This window comes from Natator depressus, chromosome 21, assembly GCF_965152275.1.
Source record: "Natator depressus isolate rNatDep1 chromosome 21, rNatDep2.hap1, whole genome shotgun sequence".
Lineage (NCBI taxonomy): Eukaryota > Metazoa > Chordata > Testudines > Cheloniidae > Natator > Natator depressus.
In genome coordinates, this window is record NC_134254.1 from 14,640,770 (window position 1) to 14,654,539 (window position 13,770).

The window sequence follows — 13,770 nt, forward strand, 5'->3', positions numbered from 1 at the left end:
CCACCTTTCCCAGCCACTGGCAGGGGAACCCAGACCCTCCCCCTTTTCTGGGGTCTAGTCCAAGGACCCAGCCAGCAGGCAAGGTCTGGCTGTACAGACCCACCCCTGCTTTCTCCCTGGGTTCCTTCCTGCCACAGCTGGCCTGCAGGCCTTTCCCACCCCACTTCCCGGACCCAGGGTCTACGTGGATTCCCCTCAGGCTCCCCTCTTCCATCAGGCCATGGCTGGAATGGAGCTCTGCAATAAATGCAAGCCACCAGTACCAACTTAACCTCAACTTGAGCTCTTCGCTTATCGTCCCCCCACTCTCTGCTGCTCAGCTCAGCTCAACCCCCACTCCCCAGGGCTGGTATTTTGAGTCCTACCACTGAAGCTAAGTCCCCTCCTGTAGCCAAGAGCCTGTCCTCCAAGAGCAGGAACTCCCAGCCTCCCTGCTCCCCTCCAAGCAGGGCTCTCTCTGTCCTTGTGAGGAAACCTCACTCCTCACCAGATGGACCTGCTAACTGACCTACTGAACATCCCTGCAGGTGAGTGTTCGGGCTCCTGTTAACCCTCTCAGAACCAGCATGGGGTGTAGACCCCATTTTGATCCACGTTCTGTGGAGCCCTGCCCTATGGGAGCTTTCTGAGACAGAGTCTCACGCACATTCATGGTTCTCCATCTGGCAGTCTTGCCCTCATTTAAGAGCTCTTCACAGTGCTCTAAACTCCATGTGCAGGCTCTGATTAGGAGTATTATCAAGGAAATTAGCATAAAACAAACAGAGGGAAGGTGAAGATGCCAGTAAGCAGCTGGGATAATACAATCCTGCCCCATGACTGGTTCCTGGACAATGGGACTGACTGTGATCAAAGGAAAGCAAGTCGCTAGTACATTTGGTCCAGGGGTTCAAGCTACACAACCCTTAACATGAGCTGCTCAGAACATTTTCAGCTTCTGCTGACTTTTGGGAGGGCAGAGCTAGGGAATGGGGGGCTGGGAGCAGTGAGGGGTGTTAGAGCAGTGCAGGGATGTGGGGGTTCGGAGGGTGCTGAGTGAGGGCTGGCCCCCTTTGCCGCTTAGGGCTGCACACTGGCACAACTACTGATGCGCCAGCGTGGTCCAAGCTGATGACCCTTCTTAGCGCCAGGGCTCATCCAAACGCTGCATTTTTGAAAACCCAGTCTGATGGCCAGAGCTTTGACGAAGAACTGGGTTTCCAACAGGGTAGTTCCCCCATGATCCCTTGATGGATAAGGGATTATCCTCAAAGAGACCTTTATTTTCAGGATCTCAGAAGCAGAACCATGGTGGAGGGGGAGTTGGGCACCTTCCCCAGCAATGATATACTGGGAGGGAGGGGTTGCCGTCTCTCCCCTCCTCCGTCCCCTACAGATACCCCCATTCTCCACAATTCCACCCCATGGCTGCTCCACCAGGGCAAGGGAGGGGCGTCCTTCCCTCCCCTGCTCCCCCTCCTTCCCCTTGCTGCCTCCAGCCACGGGGAAGGGCTCTAGGCTCCCCCTTCACCATGATGCTGCTGCTCCTAGGGGAAAGGGGAGGTCAGCGCAGTGCAGGGGAGAGGACATGGGGCAGCGACGGGGCTAACACTCAGCCAGTGGCTGGCTTTGTCATTGCCAAGGAGCCAGAGGCCATGGAGGGGGCAGCTGGGCTGCGGGATGAGGACGAGCTCAGGATTTAAAAAAAAAAAAATAAATCAGGCGAATTTATTGTCCAAAAACTTCATTTATACCTCTGGTCAGGTTGCCCGATGGTGCCAGCCCCAGACAGAGCAAACACAGCTGAGCGTGTGCAGCTCAACGCTGCAACTGGAATCAAGACAAACCCCTCCGTCATTCTTCCTGTCTACTTCTTATGGCACCCCCCCAATACTGGCACCCCTTGGGGGTAGTGCCAGCTCCAGGAGCCAGAGTTAAGGTCCCATTGCAGGGGTGGTATGTTGCTGGTTTCTAGGGCTGTTTTCTTTATTGTTCATGCCCCTTGCTTGGTGATCCATTTATTGAGAGACCCCGCTGTTCCCCTTGGTCCCCAGCCCTGGGTCACAGAGTCCCACATCCCAGTGGGATGAAGAGACAGCTCCTCTGGCGCGAACACTAGAGGATGTGGCTGATACACATGCTCCCCTGGTAGAGGGTAGCAGTGTGCTGAGGCCAAATTAGTGGACAATATTTTTCCCCCACATAAACTGGGATCATGCAGCAGGCCTTAGAGACAGGGTTATATGGAGGGTGACTGGCCAGCAAGGGTCTTCTCATTTAATTGCCATTCCCGGTTTTGCTGTCGTGCCTTGGCCCCTGCTCACGGGCCCTGCATAAATGTGGGGGTGATGTGACGCTGTCAGGGGGAAGGGAGTCCTGCCCCTGTTCTCCCAGCTACGAGAGGTGAGAGTCCCATGGGAAGGGTTGTCCCGAGGGTCTGCAGAGGTCTGCTGCTCTCGCGGTTGGGACTCAGTTCTCGGAGCCGAGCTGCCGGGCTCTGGCTGTGCAAGGACAGCCGGCACAAAGGGGCAGCGCTTGGAAGCCAGCTGAAGGGCGTGGTCCCGGCGGGTGCGCATGGCTGCCTTTGGGGATGGTGCGCTCCAGTCCAGCTGGAAGGTCGCAGGCCAGGCCAGGGCGCGCGGTAAAACCGACCGTTGGTTAGAGGACACTGGCTCCTAGGGCTGTTTTCTTTATTGTTCATACCCATTGCTTGCTGATCCATTTATTGAGAGACCCCGCTGTTCCCTTTGGTCCCCAGCCCGGGGTCACAGAGTCTCCAAAAGGCACTAGCAAACCCGGAGCGTCCGCTCGACACTCTGAGAAGCACTGTGTCGCGCCTAGGCCCTCCACCCCTCCTGCCGGACGGAAATAAGCATCGCCCAGCAGCCTGCTCCGTTGGACGTGCCGGCTCTGAGCCAGGCGCGGCAGGAAGGGCGCCCCACGTATTCTGTCTTGTACTCAGCGGGGGGATGGAGGCCGGCAGGATCCCAGAGCAAGTGCTACAGCGACTGGATTCATGGCCCTTCCAGAGTCCCAGGAATCCCGGGCAGCAGGGATGCAGCGCCGCTTCATGCTTTGAATCCTGGACAGGGTCCCGTGCCCTGCACTGGGTACTTGCAGGCCGAGTGGGCTGCAGCACTGCGGGCGGCAGAAGGGCACTCCCTGCGGGAGGCTGGTGCAGACGGTGCATGTGCAATAGGCTCTCCCACCGCGTCCTGGGAGAAGGAGACCAGGAGAGTCCGAGATTCTGAACCGCTCATGCAGGCTAACCCAGCCTTAGCGCCTCATCTGTGCTGGCCTCCAGGGGTGGGGAGCTGACTGGTGCCTCTGCCCCAGGCCGGTCCCCTTCTCTGCGGAGGGAGCTGCAGTCGGGTTTGTGCAAACAGCCCTGCAATGTGCTCTCCTCAGCCTGCCCCCAGCGCCGGGCTCTCTGTGATCTTCCTAGGGCTGCCTCTGGGTGAGGATGTCCCGGATGCACGTGTACAAGAACACGTACTGATCCTGAAGGGAGGCAGGAGCCAGAGAGAGGTAGATTAGAGATCAGATTAGAGCGTAATTTAGGCCGGCGGGGCTTGACCCTACCTCACTCCATCAGGAGTCGCTGCAGTTACCCAGGGAGCCCCCTGACTGTCATGACACTGGGCTTCTGCAGTCACCCCATTTCATATAACCAGGTCAGATAAGCTCTGGACCGGGCTCCCAAGGTTAACTACCCTGCGAGTTAGACAGGTTTTGTCGAATACCTGGCTGCCGAGGAAGCCTATTACTTCTTATCCTACCTTCAGTGTACACGGAGGACAAGTCAGGTCCCCCTTCAGTCTTCTTTTCCAAGACTAAATACGCCCAGTGTTTTTAACTTTTCCTCACAGGTCAGGGTTTCTAAACCTTTTAGCATTTGTATTGCTCTCCCCTGGACTCTCTCCACTTTGTCCACATCTTTCCCCAAGTGTGGTGCCCAGAACTGGACACAGTACTCCAGCTGGGGCCTCACCAGTGCTGAGCAGAGCGGGATAATTACCTCCCATGTCTCCCGTATGACACTCCTGTCAATACACCCCAGAATGGTGTATTTTTTGCAACTTCATCACACTGTTGGCTCATATTAGTTTCCTCTAACCCTAGACCCTTTTCACCAGAACCACCTAGCCAGTTATTGCACCTTTTGGAGTTGTGAGTTTGATTTTTCCTTCCTAAGTGTAGCACTTTGCACTTGTCTTTATTGACTTTCATCTTGTTGATTTCAGACCAATTCTCTAATTTGTCACAGTCGTTTTGAATTCTAATCCTGTCCTCCAAAGTGCTTGCAAGCCCTCACAGCTGGGTGTCATCTGCAAATTTTATAAACAGACTCTCCACTCCATTATCCAAGTCATTAATGACAATATTGAATAGTACCGGACCCAGGACGGACCCCACTAGATACCCCTTTCCAGCTGGACAGCGAACCATTGATAACCACTCTTTGAGCACAGTCTTTCAATCAGTTCGCACCCATCTTACACCACATTTCTCGAGTTTGCTTATGAGACTGTCATGTGGGACTGTGTCAAAAACCTTAGTAAAATCAAGATCTCACATCTACTGCTTCCCCTCATCCACTAGGTCAGCAATCCCGTCAAAGAAGGAAATTAGGTTGGTTTGTCATGATTTGTTCTTGACAAATCCACGCTGGCTGTTCCTTATAACTCTATTATCCTGTAGGTGCCTACAAACTGATCATTTAATCATTTGTTCCAGTATCTTTCCAGGAACCAGAGTTAGGCTAACTGGTCTATAATTCCCTACGTCCTCTTTGTTCCCCTTTTCAAAGATGGTAAATTCCATGCCTGAATTACTGGAATACAGGGAATTTCAGAACCCAGCACCATTAGCTGCGCCGTGCTGGCCCTGCTGGTGTTTGGATACTCTTCTTGGGAGGAGTCTGTACGAAAAGGTCAGGCCAGTTGCACTGCAGAACAGCGAATGGGTCTGGGTTCCGGTCTAATGACACGTATGGGGGAGTAAACACAAGTGATTCAGACGTGGAGAGACCCTTCCCGGGATCTGGAGTGGGGATGTGTAGCAGGAAGTGTCATTCCAGGGAAACTGACTAAAAGGTCGGTAATCACTCAGGCTTCCCTGTTGGTTACTGGCCTCTGGGAGAACTGACCACCCCGGAGTGCGACTGCAGCTCGGCCATGGTGGCACCAAAACAGGACCAGCTCTAGGCACCAGCAAAGCAAGCGTGTGCTTGGGGCACAATTCCAGGGGGGCATTCTGGCCCCCCCTTTTTTTTTTTTGCTTGGGCAGTTGCACTCTCGGAGCTTGGGGTGGCAAAAAACCTCGAGCCGGCCCTGCACTAATGTCACGGTTTCACCCAGGGACCCATGTAAAATAAGAGCAGCCTGGCCTAGATCCAGAGCCACAGGCGAGCCCTGTGCTTCTGCCCCCATGTGTGGTCTGGAGGGCTCGGGTCCTACTGGCCCTTCCCTTGCCTGGCTGAGCAGCGGCTGGAAGGGGCAGGGGGTGTACATAAGAGAACCCCGTGCGACAGCTCTCCTCCAGCTCCCAGGGCCCATGGGGCTTGGATTAATTCATTAACTGACTGGCTGTTTGCAGGGTGCTTGGCAGCAGGGACGTCACAGAAGGATTTTTATTATCAGTGGGATCGGGAATGTGGGGGAACTCGTCCCTAAAGGCTTCTGAGAAATAAACGAATTAACTTCCAACCCCTGTCCAAAAGCAGGTCTGTGGAACCAGAGCTCGGCTCGGGCTGCGGCCAAGCCCAAGCCAGCAGATTCCAGCCTGCGCAGGATGAAATCCTGGGATTGGCACCCTGAGCCTGGTGTCACACTACCATCTAGTGGTGCGATGCCTCTGCGCTGCTCCCAACGCGGCCTCAACCCAATCTGCCATGGGAATGCGGGCAGAGGTGCCTCTGATGGCCCTCTGGGCTCCTCACCCTGACCTGCGGGCGAGCTGGGTGTCTCCCGTTGGTGCCCTGCTGCAGGGCGCAGGTCGGGAAGGCTCAGATAGACACTCAGGGTATGGCTGCACTGCAGCTGGGAGCGAGCGTCCCAGCGCGGCTAGACAGACGCTAGCCTGAACCACCACCCGTGTTAGCGCACGTCTGTCCACCTGGGCTGGGACGCACACTCCCAGCTGCAGGGCAGCCAGACCCTCACTAATGAGCGGGGTGTAAGAACCTAGCTATAAGAGAAAGCGGCACAGGATAACCCAAGAGACTTCCAATACCCCAGCGTACCAGGGCCTGTGGTTTTCAGTGCCCAGATCCTGAGGGGAAGCCGGCCGGGGATTTGCCCACATGGGAACAAACTAGGGGTCCATGCCCTGGCTGTCAGGGATGGATGGGAGCGGGGCTAGGACTGTGAGGATTTGATTTTCAGCTCCACCTGGTTGTTTCCTGGGTCTGGGCTGAGTAGAAGCTGCTGGCTTTAACCTTAACATCAAAGACATTTACTGCCGATCCTCTGAGTTTTTAGGCACCTAACTCCCATTGAAATCAGTGGGAGTTAGGGGCCTAAATGCCACTGAGGATCTGGGCCTGAGAGTCCTTCCCCTGAGCTCCCTGCTGGGCTTGGGGCAGATGGAACAACCCCCCACCGTGAGCTGCTCCCCCCGCCCCCCGAACATCCCCTGGCAGGGCATGGAGAGAGGGGCACAGAACCTGGGCTAAGAACCACGCCATGTGTCGGGCTTGGAGCAGGATACCCGTCTCGGTGAACTCCGTCGGGGCTGAGGCTGGGTGGGGAGAAGCTGCCCAAGGAGAGAGGAGGCTGACAGAGAACTCAGGGGACCGTGGGTCTTCTCTGAGAAACTCTCCCCTATTGCACCCGGCTCCGGGCCTCTGTTCTGCACCTGGCCGTTGCTTCCCCAGGGCACACCTGGCCCCGACACCCTCCCTCCTCGCCACCTACCGGCGTCGGGGTCATGAGGCAGCAGCTTCTCATCAGCCTGAGGGTGACTCCGTAGATGTCCACACTCCGCTCCGCTTTCATCTGGTGCAGCAGGCAGTCCAGGGCGATCAGCGTCCCCATCTGGTCAATGCCACTACTGAAAGGGGCAGCCAATGGGGGAGAGCCATCAACCCTCCTGCCACCCGCTACGCAACCCAGGGCACAGGCACAGACGTAGGAGATGGACAAGGCCCGGATGATCGTGGAGCCCGTCTCCCAGCAGGGCAGGGCAGGGCAGAGACCCTCAGGAGAGAGGGACATTCACAGAGACTATGCCTGGGCAGGGCCGGGAAGCTGGCCTGGCCTCTGAATGAGCACTGAGGCAACCAGGGCATCTGGGCAAGCTGGGGGCTCATGGATGGCTATCTGAGACTGCGCCCTGTACCAGGCTCTCTGGCCAGCCCCTGGCATCTCACATCCCCATGCTGGCTCCCCCGACGGGACTGCATACACTGACTGTCAGCATCTGAGCCTCAGTCTGGCCCTGATGGGACCTCTGGTCCTTACGTCTTCCTGGAGACCGGCAGGGGAGAACTGCCAGGTCATTTGGTCAGCCCCAGGCTGCCCCATGACTGGCCCAGCCCTGCAGTTGGCTCTCCCGTGGGGATGTTCGTCCAGGGGCTTCTGACCCCGGGGGACTCACAAGGGCATGGAAGAGTGAGTCACGTGACCAGACCTGCAGTGCAGGAGCAGTGGGCCGGCTCGCTTCCTGTGTGGCATGCACCGTCTAACTGCGGCGAGAAACTCCACCAGGGGCTGGGCATCTGGCTGCTGCTGGCACCCCCACAGAGGGTACAGGAATTGCTGCACCTGCCTCTCCTTCACTTTCTTCTCCTGGCAGGGCAGAGAGAGCTGCTGTGGTTATGGACGAAGGGGGCATGCGTGGACGACAGGATGGGAGGGTGCTGCGATCAGCACGGACAGGCCTGGACACCAGGGGAGCAGGGAGAGCCCTGCTTCCTAGCCTCTGGCCTGTTAGGTGCCCTGCCACCGTGATGCATTGGGTCCTGTGGTGCCCCGTCACCCGGTCCGTCTATGCTGGGTCAGCACGGCCTGCTGGGGCAGGGCCCAGCCACCTCCCCAGCGGTGGGGTGCTGCAGTGGTAGCAGACAGAGGGACAGGGGCATAAAAGCAGAGCTGTTCTCCCTGGGTCAGCTCCGCCCCTCACACTGCATCCGGTGGCATCTGTGTGACGAGTTAGCAGGTCCCAGTCAAGGTCCCAGGGGCCCGTGACTCCCAGACCACCCCCGCACTGGCTCTCGGGAGAGTCCAAGAAGGCAATGAGCCACCAAAGCTGGAAACGTCTGCAGGCAGTGCCTGTAGGGCAGGGCTGAGGTACATCCGCAGGGAGTGGGGGGAGCTCCCGGGGCTTGAGAAACCAGCTCCCCTGGCCTCAGAGGCACGTACGTGTTTCAGTTTGAGCTGAATGCACCTCCATCCCGAGACGTGCTTCTCCAGGCCCCGCTGGATGGTCAACATCTCTGTGCAGACTGGGCTACCCTCCAGGGGCCAGCATGCCTCACTCAGGACCTGCGCACAACAGCGACAGGTGCATCAAGCTCCCGGTGTCCCCATTTCGGATCAGCCCCCACTCGGCATTGCTCACAGGTGCCGGGCCAAGGGCACAGACAGCATCAGGATGACACTGTCCGGCAAAGGGCCATGTGGGTGGCCATCCTCCCGGAAGCCGACAGCCCACCGGTACGTTGGAAACATCGTTGCGGATTGCAGCCACCTTCACCTTAATACAGTGTGGCAGCCCAACGAGACTACAGCTCCCAGCGTGCCATGCTCTACCATAGCAGAGCCATCAGGCTGCATTGCATGTTGGGGGATGTAGTCTTTGGGGGCTGCACCTCCAGCATGAGGAGTGAAGGGTGGCTGTGACCCACTGGGTTTTATGCAAATTCCGCATGCTCTTTGGCCTTCTGGGAAGTTGCCTTTGGGAGCCCAGAGGGAGGGGAGGCAGCTGAGGCCTTGGAGGGGGTGCCCCTTCTTCAGGAGCACAGATCAGTGGAGAGAGATCCATCTTGAACTGCTGTCCCCTGTAAAAGCAGAGGTCTCCATCTGGCTGCTGCCCTACTAACTAGCTGGGGTCTACCTCCCAAGGGGGCCACATGGACCATTTACTGCTTCCAGAGTTGGGACTCATTTTGTTTTCTACCTCAAATGTTACAAAGGGGTGGTGGGGGGAGGGAGCAGGCTGTCCCCACAATAGTGCCCACGGCCCCTGTGGTGCCATGGAGCCAGGCATCACCCATGCATGTCAGGGGAGCAGGGTCCTAACCTGGACCACAGCCTGCTCCACCCAGGGAGTTTCCAAGTCTGGCCCAAAGCTTCGGGAAACGGTGGCAGAGGCTGGTGAGACAAACCTGCGTGTGTGACAGTGCAGTGCCATGGAGACCACGCAGAAAATGCAGCACAGCCTGGGGGAGGGAGGTTCAAGGAACCCCTCCCCCTGCCCCCGGTCAGCACCTACCAGGGCAGTATCACAAGTCACACCGGAGGTGGCTCTAGCCCATTTACCCCGGTGGTCAGCATGGCTCTTCCCCACTGGCAGAGAGCAGAACAATGAGATGCCCATGATGCCAGACTCAGCAGGCCAGTGGGAGGAGCAGTGCCAGGCTCCTGCGTGGGCACTCTCCTCCTCCGACCGCATGGCGGTAACAAAGGTGGTGGGAAATTTTCTGTCAAAACTGTTTTTCAATGGAAAAATGGATTTTTGACCAGCTTTTCTCTGGGCATGCCTGCCCCTCTGGGTACCTCCGCTGGTTTGTTGACAACGGAACACCTGAAACCCAAACTCTTTCCACTTGGAAATGCTGCCATGGTGCCCGATGGGACTGTAGTTCGGTTGCCTCGTGGCTCTATTGTTATGCATGGGCAAGGCTCCCTGATCAGACTACATCTCCCATGATGCACTGCCTCCCCTCTCCAACAGGGGATATTGTGGTGCATCATGGGAGATGTAGTCTGACCAGGGAGTTTGGTCCATGAAGGACAATGGAGACATGATGCAGACAAACTACAGTTCCCAAGAGGCACCGTGGCGGCCGCATTTCCAAATTGAAATATTTCAGGGTTTGGCCAAAATTTTTCAATATTCAAATTTCTGCCAAAAAAATTGAGGTTGTCTGTAGAAAAAAAACCCTCTATTTTTCAACCAGCTGTAGCCATCACCTCATCTAAAGAGACCCCCCCAGCTCTCTTGCTAACCATGCAGCACCTGCACCTTACCTGGCCCTTCTCCTGGCATGGCAGCAGGGTGACAATGGTGTGGACGCCATGGTCCCACACTAAGCGCCAGAATTCCTCCATGGTCACCTTGTCAGGCCCTTGCACGGCCAGATAGTCCCTGGCTGAATTGCAGCCCTGTGTGAAGAACCAGAGTCTTACTCGCCTGCCCCAGGGGTAGGGATCCTCAGAAGGGGTGAGTTCTGCTCCCCAGGGGATCAGGGTGGGTAGAGGGCCAGGGGGCCAGGCGGGGAGGTGAGGGAGTTCACTTCCCAGGGGATCAGGGTGGGGCAACTCACCGGGAGGAGCCAGGCCTGGCTGAGATCCGAGAAAGGGCCTTGTTCCAGCGGCGAAAATTTCACTCTTGAGCGATCATCTGCCAGACAGGCCAGGCATGAGGGGCTGGGGTGGGGGTGGGGGGCAGTTCCGCCTGGCCCAGCTCAGCACACCCAGCCCCACGCAAGGAGACCAGCCTTCTGGCTCCGGCCCAAACTCCCTGCCAGCCTGAGCCATAGCTACATAAGGCCTGTCACTCCTGCACTGGGTCTCTCCCTCAATCCCTCTCCCCTTACTCTCAGCCCGGGGCGCATGCCCTCTGCCTGCACATAACCCCATTCCAGCCCCAGTCCATTCACTTCCATGCACACTTCATCTGTGGCCAGGTCTTGCCTTGGGAACTCTCTGCCACAAGGCTGCGGGAGAGGAGATAAGCCTGGAGATGCTAGAGAGGGCCCCATTTCGACAAGCTCCCCTGATCCTGAAGCTGCAAGTCCAGCCCTGGTGCTTCCCCCACCCCCACGCCACCCCACGCACACAGCTGGTGCCAGCCCTGGGGATAGAGGCGCTTACATGTCAGTGGCACTTACATGGGAGGATGCTGGAGACAGGGCGGCTCTCCTGGATGCCTGAAGATGGTGCTGCAGAGCTGGCTTTGTCCTTTGCCACTTCTAGGAGGATCTGCCACAGGGAACCAGAGGGAGGGAGGGAGTGGGAGAGATCAGGCCCTTTCCTGGCTATGCCCAGCCAGGGCGACGGGGGTGGAGGGAGCACGCTGGGACTGGGTGGATGGCTGATGTGGGATGCCCTGCCCCGGAAGACAGCAGGGGGTGAACCCAGTCCACAGGCCAGAGCTCCCAGGGCAAGCTTTCATCCGCACCCCAGCTCAGGGAGTCAGCCCCGTGCCTCAGTGTCCCCATTGGGGCTGCTGCCACGCTGCCCGCTAGGTTTGTTTGGCTGGGAGATTTGGTGCAGCAGCCACGGGGGATGCCCGTGGAGTGTAGCACCTCTGCCTGCCCCCCGCCTCCAATTCCCTGTGTGGATCCGCCCCTGGGGAGTCTCAGGGAGGGCTGGTGTCCCGGCCGTGTCTGCTCTGCAGGGGGATCAGGAGGGAAGCAGCGCCGGCCATCCTCCAGCTGGCGGGGTGTCCCAGGCCTGGCAGCGTTGCCGTGGCAATGGGTGCCCCCAGCACCAGCCATCTCCACAACAGTCAGATCTGGCAGGAGCCTGACTGAGCAGGGGCTGCTCGTGGGGGTGCGGGGGGTGCTTGTGTGTCTGGCCCAGCCACTAATGCTCCTGTCACCCCCAGCGCGTGCGCGTGCGTGCCTGGGGGAGCTGGCATCTGTGATCCCCAGCAGGGCGCTGCTCCAGGTGCTCCTACCTCATACTCCCGCAGGAAGCCCGCGTTGGACTTGGCCGATTTCTGGGCATGGTGTGGCAGGAAGCTTTTGAGAGGGATCGGGCAGGAGCTGGGAAAACAAGGGGTGGAGGTGGGGGGTTAATAAACCCCTGTGCACCCACATCTCACGAAGAGCCAGGCCACTCGGTCGACAGGGTGAACCCCCTCCCTGGCCTGACCCTGCTAGTTCCATGGGAGCAGCCAGCCACCGGCCAGCTGGAAAGGGCATCCCAAGGCCGGCTCACAGAAAGGAGACTTGAGTCCTGACTGGCTATGTAGGGAGCAGTTCCAGAGCATCGCCCAGGGACTCCGTGACAGGAGGGAAAGGACCGAGGCCAGACTTTGGCCCTGCCTTGGTGCAGGGAGCAGGCCCGCTTGCTGGGATTTCCAAGTCCCTATTGCTGGGAGCCGAAGCCCAGGCCTGGGTCGGGATCGGAGTCTGAGGCGCTGAACCCGAGCACCCACACGTCTGGGACGGGCTAGGTGCCTTACATCTCCGTCCCGGACTGGCCCAAGAGCAGCTCCTCCGTGATCTTCTCCAGAATGCAGCTGTGCAGAAAAACATACTGGCCCTGGAAAGCAAGGGCAGGTGGTCAGCGCAGAGCGAGCCCACCTGAACCGCGGCACCGCACAGAGCACGGCCTTGTGCAGCGAGTCAGGAGCCCCAGCCAGCCCTGCCGCTGGGTGAGTCAGTCTCCCTCTTTGTCCAGTGGGGCCAGTAACACAGTAACACTGGCCCCACCGCCCCATCCTGGCCGGGGGGGAAGCACTAAGCTTTGTGCCCGGCTCTGGGAGCGTCCCGTGTGCCAGTGAGATGATTCGGGTCAAAGAATTCCCAACAAGGGCCCAGCATGGAGTCGAGCAGCAGGAACATGCACGCTGCTCCTGGCTGGCATTTTCACCGTGCTTCGCGGGATCCCCTCTGGGTTACCCAGCGCCCACAGCCAGCCTTTCTGAGGAGGCTCCCACAGGCCTGATTAGCCCCTGGCAGCTCATCCCTGGCTCCTGCTGTGGCTGCATGTCCGGGGGTGCTGCGAGGGTCCGGTGACTGGGGTGAGCCGACCTCCGGGCTGCAACTCACGGGCGCCCTGTGCAGCTTGTCACGCCCCGGACGTGCACGGGGCAGCGTGGAGCTGCTCAAACCTGGGGCCTGCCGAGTTGTTCTGGGATAGGCTCAGACCAATCTGATTTTGATTACACCCCCCCCAGCTACCACCCAGGCCCCCCCAGCTCATCCTGTCCCTGGGTGCTGTTGGCTACGATGCTTCCCCAGACTGGTGCTCCGGGCCTGCTCCCACTGAATTCTGGGCCCTGAAGAACCGTGTGTTCTTGCTGGTGGTCTGGCCGGGCACACAGCTGTTGGGAGATGGCAGGGGAAGGCAGCTCGAACAGGGGCACATCTGAGCCACACTCGGGACAAGAGTCCGTACGGGGCTGAGCTCAGAGCCGCACTGGGTCAGGGGCCGAGGCAGCACCGTCCTGCGGCCGACAGGGGCACAGCTGAGGGATGTCAGGAGCTGGCTGATGTGCAAAGGGGTGGGAGGGCTAGCCGAGCTCTGGGCTCCCTCCCAGGCCCGCTGATTTGGCGGCAGGGCGGAAGGAAGAGGGCCCAGGGCCTCACCAGCGTCTGAATCATCTGGTAGCGGCTCATCCGCATGGTGTAAATGGTATTGAACACGTCCACCACCTTCTCCTCCTTCAGCTGATGCAGCAGCCTGTCCAAGGCGATGAAGGTGCCGCTGCGGCCCACCCCCGCACTGCAAGAGCACAGACAGCAAGGGGTTAACACGGCCAGGTCTTCCTCCAGCCCTCCGGTTCCACTGCCCCCCCAGCAGGCAGGCACCAGCCCCAATGAGGGGGGAGGAGATGGCCATCAGCCTGAAGGAGCTGTGGGGTTGTGGGGCCGAGGAGCTGTCCCAAGGTGGG

The 13,770-nt window shown here is 58.7% G+C and overlaps 1 protein-coding gene across 1 annotated transcript in view; it reads right to left on the reverse strand.

The window, feature by feature from the left end:
• Positions 1-1,737: 1,737 nt before the first annotated feature.
• The window catches only part of LOC141975621 (receptor-type tyrosine-protein phosphatase V-like), a 51,287-nt gene continuing 39,254 nt past the window's right edge, over positions 1,738-13,770 (reverse strand). The window contains exons 30-39 of the mRNA XM_074936147.1: positions 13,466-13,601; positions 12,337-12,416; positions 11,827-11,914; positions 11,036-11,126; positions 10,469-10,545; positions 10,173-10,307; positions 8,343-8,465; positions 7,612-7,769; positions 6,897-7,032; positions 1,738-3,480 (exon numbers count right to left, since the gene is read on the reverse strand). Coding sequence (XP_074792248.1) covers positions 3,421-3,480; positions 6,897-7,032; positions 7,612-7,769; positions 8,343-8,465; positions 10,173-10,307; positions 10,469-10,545; positions 11,036-11,126; positions 11,827-11,914; positions 12,337-12,416; positions 13,466-13,601 — 1,084 coding nt within the window. The 3' untranslated portion in view covers positions 1,738-3,420. The remainder of the gene's footprint in view (positions 3,481-6,896; positions 7,033-7,611; positions 7,770-8,342; positions 8,466-10,172; positions 10,308-10,468; positions 10,546-11,035; positions 11,127-11,826; positions 11,915-12,336; positions 12,417-13,465; positions 13,602-13,770) is intronic.